The sequence below is a fragment of the Notolepis coatsorum genome (assembly GCF_963971535.1).
Source record: "Notolepis coatsorum genome assembly, chromosome: 7".
NCBI classification, from domain to species: Eukaryota; Metazoa; Chordata; class Actinopteri; order Aulopiformes; family Paralepididae; genus Notolepis; species Notolepis coatsorum.
In genome coordinates, this window is record NC_140171.1 from 129095444 (window position 1) to 129103890 (window position 8447).

Here is an 8447-nt window from a genome sequence, read left to right on the forward strand (position 1 = left end):
GGTCTGTATTTCTAGAGACATACTGTACATTAATGGGTCTGTATCTCTAGAGACATACTGTACATTAATGGAAGTGCTTGAAGTGCTTGATTTTGTACCAAAAAAGTCAAGGCCTGGAATTCCTTGAAAACAGCCCATTTCTTAACAAGGTGCTTAAAAAGTCCTTGAAATTCAAATCAACCATTTGCATTGAATGTTTTGTTCATCCACGATCAAATTGTTCTGAATCAAGAAATCAATTTATTTTGTTCTGTTTTAATATAATCTGACGAGTCGCTGTCTCGCGTGCTCCAACTGCTTTTCCTCATTTCTTCGCGTGTGATGCTCTCTAGCTGGCAAGCAGGCCAAGAAGATGCTTTAAAAAAAACAGCATTTACAAATGAATTGTATCCTTCGAGTGACATCCTTGAAAATGAAAAATAGTGATTGGAAAAGCACTTAAAAGTCCTTGAATTTCATTTAGCAATGTCTGTGGGAACTAGGACTGACCTTCGAATTTTTTTTTGGAATTCAAAGCTTCTGGGCCGAGATTTGATTTTAATTCGAAGCTTCGAGATTAATAATAAAAAAATATATATTATAAAAAAAAAAATGGGGGGGGGGGGACTTGTACAGCACTTTGTTCAACTTTGTCAGTGCTGTAAAGTTTAAACCTTTTTAAATCTTAGACAAACAAAACACTTTGCTTTCATGAAGCCTTTTTTTGTAAGCCGCCATTTGAGGCTTTATAAAAAAAAGCAGCACAATGAACACAAATCTGTCAGTGCCGAGTCCGACCTCATCTTAAATAACAAACAGCATTGCTTGTTGTAATTAACAAAGAGAGGCAGAGTTGATTTTGCAACAGCAACAACAACAACAACAACAAAAAACATTAACCCATTCTCTGCCACCACTTTAATCATCCTAAACCATTCTCTGGCGATAAGAGTGGAACAAACAGATCCCAGTTATGTGGTGGGGATCGAGGCGATCCAGTTCCGGTTTGTATAATACTAATATACGCCCAAATCATGTTGTTTATTGAGTTATGGCAACGATCCATGTCCACGGTGTGTGGATTGAGTCCCGGGACGATAAACGAGTGGCCGGACGGAATTAGGGGACGGACCGAGCTGAAGCTGGCATTTCCGGTTTGGCAACTCGCCGATCGGCCACCAGGTGGCGGTATTGAAGCGTTGCAGAGTTGTGATGGCTCCCACAGCATATGACAAGGCTCCGTGGGTGAAATATGAATTCCATGACGAAAATATGAAATATGACCTTGAAACGCGATGTACAGCGATATTGGCAGACAACGCATGGCGGGCAATAACGCTGAACAGCGATTTTGGCGGGTAATGGGTTAAAAAAAAAGAATAATAATATATTCTAATTTTATTTTCATATTTGAATCCCATGCCCATCGAACGAAGCTTCGAAGTATTTAAGACAGCCCTAGTGGGAACCCTGCTTTGAAGCTCTGCAGGGCTAACGTTGCCTCGGCCTCCACAGGATCTGGAGGAGCAGCTGGACGAGGAGGAGGCAGCCAGGCAGAAGCTGCAGCTGGAGAAGGTGACGGCCGAGGCCAAGATCAAGAAGATGGACGAGGACATCCTGCTGCTGGAAGACCAGAACTCCAAGTTCATCAAGGTCAGAGGTCATAGGTGAACTGCCGTACTGGCCTGGATATAAGACGACCCCCACTCCCCTTGTTGATTCATTCATTTGGGAAGAAAATAATTATATGTGTGACCAGATTGTAGGCCTACCAGTAATACAGTAATGGTATCATTATAAATAATATATAATATCACAAGACTCATAATAATACTCTGGCTAATCAAAGCAAACTAATGATCTTTCGCAGGCTGTAGAGTATCATAATGAAACTAGAGATCGCAAGGGATTTGGAAATACTTACAAGCACACCAGAAAAGGGGATAAATATTGCTCCAAAAGTGGGATTTTCTGTAAAAAACGTTGTCTTATATTCAGGCCAATATGGTTTAGTATGTACCGTGTGTAGAACATAGGTTGAAGTTATGTAAGTAAACTTAACGACCAAAGATCTGACCACAGCTTGTCCATGTGAAAGAGACAATAAGAACACACTTTCAGAAAGGTCTAGAAAGCTCAGCTCTCTATATATATATACAGTATATAATTTAATTATTGAACTATTCCCCAGCTATAAAATGTGTTGTAGACCTGGAGGGACTGAATGACATCTTAAATTGTCCACTGGCTGAGGACTAGTAGGAGCCGGTCTAGAACCTGAGTACACAGTATACAAGGTTATGACTTCTTTCTTCAGTGGCGGTGACACTGAGAAGCACACGTATTCCCAGTGCCATCCTTGTTTTCACAGCACAAAAGGCACATCTCACTGGTAGCAGGCATCCTGGCTATAGGGCTAAAATAGTATCAATATTGGTATCAGATAATTTCCCAGATGCTAAAATCCGATACCAAGAAACACGTATTTGCCATCTACCCTGGAGTTAGACAAGCAGATACATACCCTTTTCTTCTCTGTGCATGCATTAGGCTTAGAGAACAGCCGCACCGTTAGCCTAGCATAGCGTCATTCACTGGAAGTAGGTGTGCCAGTGTAGCCTAGTTCCCAACAGTCACGAAATACAGTCCAAATACACTCCAGATACAACTCCAAAACTTTCCTGTAAACATGTTGTGACCTATGTATTTACCACGTGGAGAAATAAAAATGTAATAGACATTTTCCTTTTCTAAGCAGATATATACTCGGAACTATTTTTTGCCGAACCACTGCTGCCTGGGCGCAGTGATTTCATCACCTCAAAAGTAGGGGTGCACCGATGTATCGGTCGGGTATCGGTATCGGCCGATAAGTGCCTTGTTGACTGCAATCGGCCGGCCTACCGGCCGATAAGCTCGAATGTGCCGATGGCAGTAGCCGATAAATATCCATCAATTTGTGTAGCGTCAAGACAAAAAAAAGTTCACTCGCGACCTGCACAATGCCGTCCCCAGTCCCCCCCCCCCCACACATACACACACACACACACAAGCTACTGCATCAAAGTTACTACTTATGATTAACAAGGCATTCGTTTTGTGGCATTAACGTTATATAGTTAGTGTTACACGTTCAATAACATCAGCATATTATTTACCCGAACGTAGCAAGCGTTCATACTAGCTCAGTTTCTTCCGTTGCTCACAGAGCCCTGAGTTTTACCCATTCTGCAATCTGTTAATAACGTTTTCAATCAGACACATGTATAGAAAGGCTTTGTTTTATTATAACATTAGTTGCAGTAAAATCATTATGCCTAATTTAAGTCATCCTGCGGAGCTAAAAGCTAAACGTCAGCCGCGCCGTGTTGTTGTTCTAGAAAACCTCTCGTCAACTCAAAATCAATGGCGGACAAAAGCCGAAGTAAAAAATGTATACGGCTTGCCGATTGGTGGTAACAGCAGAGGCGGGTGCAAGCGGTGTGTGACGTAAACTGTCAATCAAAATTTCATTGGTTGAGACAATAGTATCTCGCTGCAGCCCAGCAGGTAGACCATGCTGGGAGAACTAGTATCTAGATGCAGCCCTGCAGAACATACTGGGAGAGAGATAGTGCTATTTCTTGATGTTTCCTTTTTTTAAGTAAGTAAAGAGGCCTATGTTCATATCGGTGAGCACAATTTGTAACACAAATATACAGTAGTTTCATAAAAAAAAAAAAACACAAAAAAAAATATATTTAAAGAATATTTAAAAAAAAATTGTTGCCACAAATATCGGAATCGGTATCGGTGGCAAATTTTCATATCGGTGCATCCCTACTCAAAAGCCCCGTTTTTCAAAAAGCAACAGGGCTTTTGAGGTGATAAAAGGAGTGATGCTCCTCGCATGTTCATGACCTCCATGTCTCACCACCGCCGTTCTCTCGTGGCAACAGGAGAAGAAGCTGCTGGAGGACCGGGTTAACGAGATGACCTCCCAGCTGACAGAGGAGGAGGAGAAGGCCAAGAACCTGGGCAAGGTGAAGAACAAGCAGGAGATGATGATGGTGGACCTGGAGGGTAAGGTTACCTTCTGATAATCACCCAGCGGGTCAGCTTCACTTGCGCCATCTCCACCCCCCACCCACAGTTAGACTAAGCCAGACGCTTACTAGAAGGGATGCCACATGTCTGCAGAAGGTGAAAGCAAAGGACGGGAGAATGGGCAGATGCATCGTTATTCCACTTGTTCCATCCCTCCTACAAAGAAAAATACTTTAACCCTTTCACTGCCACACTACCAAATGGTTAACCCTTTCACTGAGACAATACAGAAGGTTAACCCTTTCACCGCCACACAACAAAGGGTTAACCCTTTCACTACCACGCCACAGAAGGTTAACCCTTTCACTACCACACTACAGAAGGTTAACCCTTTCACTGCTACACTACAGACGGTTCGGTTAACATCCCCCTACAAAGAAAGATACTTTAATTTGAGACTATATTGATGCAGCATGAGAACACAGCCACAGCTGACTCTCCTAACGGGCCCTGATCGTCTAAATTCAGTGTGTACACAGGTCTGTAATGAGTCGATGACTCACAGTGTACTTCTTCTTTTTTTCCCCCTTTTTTTTCCGTTTTTCTCCCATCCCAATGTTAGTCGTTATGCCAATTCCCAATCCCCTACCTGGTCGTTGCGTGCTCTGCCCCTACCGTCGGTCTGGGAGGGCGGAGACTATCACATGCTTCCTCCGACACATGTGTAGCCAATCCCCACTTCTTTTCACCTGGCAGCGTGGACTCTCACTGGGGGAGTGTAACGTGTGGAGGACACTACCTCCCCCAGGATCCGACCTCGCTGTGCAGGCGCCCCGACCGATCTGTAGGAGTCGCTGTTTTACAACGACCAGGACCCACCCTCGCCGGGTTTTCCCACCCTCTAACACTGCCAATTGTGTTAGTATGGACGGTCGGCCAACCCGGAAGCACCACAGCTGGATTCGATCCCACTGTCTCTGTGGTGGTGGGCAGACGCTTAGACCGCTGCGCCACCCGGCCACCCCACAGTGTACTTCTTATTGTGTCAGGCTGTCAACAATCAGTTGTTTGTGGTTTGTCACTTCGCTTGACAACTCTGTGTGTGTGTGTGTGTGTGTGTGTGTGTGTGTGTGTGTGTGTGTGTGTGTGTGTGTGTGTGTGTGTGTGTGTGTGTGTGTCTGTGTGTGTGTGTGTGTGTGTGTGTGTTCCAGAGCGGCTGAAGAAGGAGGAGAAGACCCGCCAGGAGCTGGAGAAGGCGAAGCGTAAGCTGGACGCTGAGACCACGGACCTCCAGGACCAGATCGCTGAGCTCCAGGCCCAGATAGAGGAGCTGAAGATCCAGCTGGCCAAGAAGGAGGAGGAGCTACAGGCCGCTCTGGCCAGGTCAGAACCACCGCAGATACTACTAGTGCCAGCTAGGGATGTCCGATATTATCTGCCGATATTGGCATTAAAATGTAATAGCGTAAATTATCTGTATCGTTTATTTAATAATTTTTTTACATTTATTTAACCTTTATTTACCCAGGCAAGCACGTAAGAACAATTTCTTATTTTATTTAAGAGTATTCAAAAGTATGCATAATGTTGTGTTAATTCCACGACAAGAGATATGTAATGTTAATTACCTGAAATTATTCAATATTTTTGGGGGGGAAACCCTGCATATATCGGTATCGGTTGATATCGGTATCGGAAATTAAGAGTTGGACAATATCGGTATATCGGATATCGGTAAAAAAGCCAATATCGAACATCCCTAGTGCCAGCTGATGGTCAAGTCGGCCTTTTCATTTCATTTAATTTCAAACCTTTATTTATACTCGAAAGTAGGCCTGTCCCTGACTAAGGATTTGTATAGTCGACTTTGATTGGCCAAAATGTTGGGCTCTGGGCGGTGCTTAACCTTTTCACTACCACACTACAGAAGGTTAACCCTTTCACTACCACACTACAGACGGGTTATCCGTCTGTAGTGTGGTAGTGAAAGGGTTAACCTTCTGTAGTGTGGTTGTGAAAGGGTTAACCCTTTTGTCGTGTGGCAGTGAAAGGGTTAACCTGCTGTATTGTCGCAGTGAAAGGGTTAACCATTTGGTAGTGTGGCAGCGAAGGGGTTAATGTCTGAAGGAGTCAACTGAAGGCTTCTTGTCCCCTACGAAAGCATGCAATTGGTCCACTGATGGATACATCTTGATATTTGTCTAGTGTAGTGGTCACCAACCCGTCGATCTTGATCGACTGGTCGATCTTTGAGACTGTCCCTGTAGATCTTTCCCTGAAAATTAAAAAAAAAAAAAAAAAAAAAAAAAAAAAACTTGAGAGTCCAAATTTCGTTCCACTTTTGTTTTGATGTGAAAAGTGATGCTGCACTTAGCACTGACTGAGAAAGTACACATTACAGTTCTACTTTTGTTTTGATGTGAAAATTATGCTGCACTTAGCACTGACTGCACTTAGCACTGACTGCACTTAGCACTGACTGAGAAAGTACACATTACAGTTCTACTTTTGTTTTGATGTGAAAAGTGATGCTGCACTTAGCACTGACTGAGAAAGTACATATTACAGTTCTACTTTATAAAATGCTAATTGTAAATATGTTTGTCAATGTTAATAATATGAGAAAGTCCACATTACAGTTCTACTTTTGTTTTGATGTGAAAAGTGATGCTGCATAAGATGACTGCACTTAGCACTGACTGAGAAAGTACATAATAGTTCTACTTTGACGTTTTAATGTTGGACCAAAGCATTGCATGTAATTAGAATACAGGCAAATAAAAGTCATTTCGTTTTTTATTTTTTTTAAACTTAATTTTTTAGCGTTTATCGCTTTTCTGGTCAAGCATGACCGACAGATACAGGGTGAAACGGGATATAGATCAGGGGAAGACATTCTGGCAAATGACGGCGGGTCCGGGAATCGAACTCGGAGTCCACCAGATCCGTGACGCAGCACGGTTTTCCCCGACGCAGAAATAGCACCGAGATATGCGGTGAGCTACTGGAGCTCCCCCAAAGTCATTTAGTTTAAAGTACAATCTTGGCTGTCTTTTTCTCTCAACGCTTCAATCGGTAGATCTTGCCTTCACCAAAAAAAAAAAAGTGATCTTGGGCTTAAAAAGGTTGGTGACCACTGGTCTAGTGTGTTCATTAGACGTGTGAAATCCTCTTTCAGTGCCCCTGTGCCCGTTTTCTTAGGCAGTTAGCCTCTCCGGTATGCGCACCATTAGCGTTAGCTACGCTTCTAGGCCTCTTTGCTTTTGGAAAGAATGATCCCAACATTTTTTTAATAAAACATTTTTGCATTCGACTGAGAGATTGGCAGTCGACTACATCTCCTTTCGATCGATTAGTCGACTTAATGAAGTTTTGAGCAGAGAACGAAAGGTTATCTTATAACCTAGTTATATGAATACTGGCTGAGCGTCTCGCTCTTTGCCATTATGAGATATCTCTTATCTCCTAGCACCTACTGTGCTCACAAACAAACAATTGCACTCACATGCACGTGACCAGGCCACGCCCCCGCGTCCTGCTATAAGACGCCGGACATGGTCACACTCTACCTTCCTCTGAAAAAGTTTCCAACACTGAAAACCCAACCAAGGGACCTCAGGGCGCTAAGAGCGAGACGCTCAGCCAGTATTCATATAACTAGGTTATAGGATAACCTTGCGTTATATATCATACTGGCCATCGCGTCTCGCTCTTTTCACAGCTTAAAGCAAACAGAAAAAGAACTGCTGTACAAGATTCAAATGAGCACATCATCTTCAAAACATTCTCAGATTTCAACGTATGACACATCATTTGAAAGCTTACATTCTGTACTTTCACAATCTGGAAAAATCTGGAAAATGAAAATGGAGACTTGTAGGCATTATCGCTAGACTGGGTCACATATACTGTACCTGTTTGTATACAAAGCACACATAACTCAGAAACCTAAACCTGAGATGAATAGAGATTGTATGTGTCACACCTTTGACAGCATAAACCATAAACAGACTCTGTGGTCATGGCACATTAACTGATGGCTCATACTGTATAATAATGACTGGCATGTCTGGTATGTTCTGCTTTTCAAACTCAGATGGTGAACAGTGGTATCGTGGGAATAGGTGTGTTCTTACCCTGTTGCAATGCCCTTTTACTAAACCTTAATCCTTTCACTACCGTTAACCATCTGTAGTGTGGTAGTGAAAGGGTTAACCTTGTGTAGTGTGGTTGTGAAAGGGTTAACCATTTTGTCATGTGGTAGTGAAAGGGTTAACCTTATGTAGTGGTTGTGAAAGGGTTAACCCTTTGGTAGTGTGGCAGTGAAAGGGTTAACCTTCTGTATTATCGCAGTGAAAGGGTTAACCCTTTGGTAGTGTGGTAGTGAAAGGGTTAACTAAAACCAAACCTGGTCTGATTATCACAGTTTGAATCCAAGCTGC

The 8447-nt window shown here is 43.0% G+C and overlaps 1 protein-coding gene across 2 annotated transcripts in view; it reads left to right on the forward strand.

Moving 5' to 3' along the window:
• Positions 1 to 8447, forward strand: part of LOC311232183 (myosin-10) — a 91524-nt gene that overhangs the window by 35514 nt on the left and 47563 nt on the right. For both annotated transcript variants that reach the window (XR_014619927.1, XM_084318881.1), the window contains 3 exons: positions 1495 to 1632; positions 3918 to 4041; positions 5217 to 5388. Coding sequence is in view for 1 of the 2 variants with exons in the window: in XM_084318881.1 (XP_084175007.1) it covers positions 1495 to 1632; positions 3918 to 4041; positions 5217 to 5388 (434 nt within the window). In the remaining variant the exon portion in view is untranslated. The remainder of the gene's footprint in view (positions 1 to 1494; positions 1633 to 3917; positions 4042 to 5216; positions 5389 to 8447) is intronic.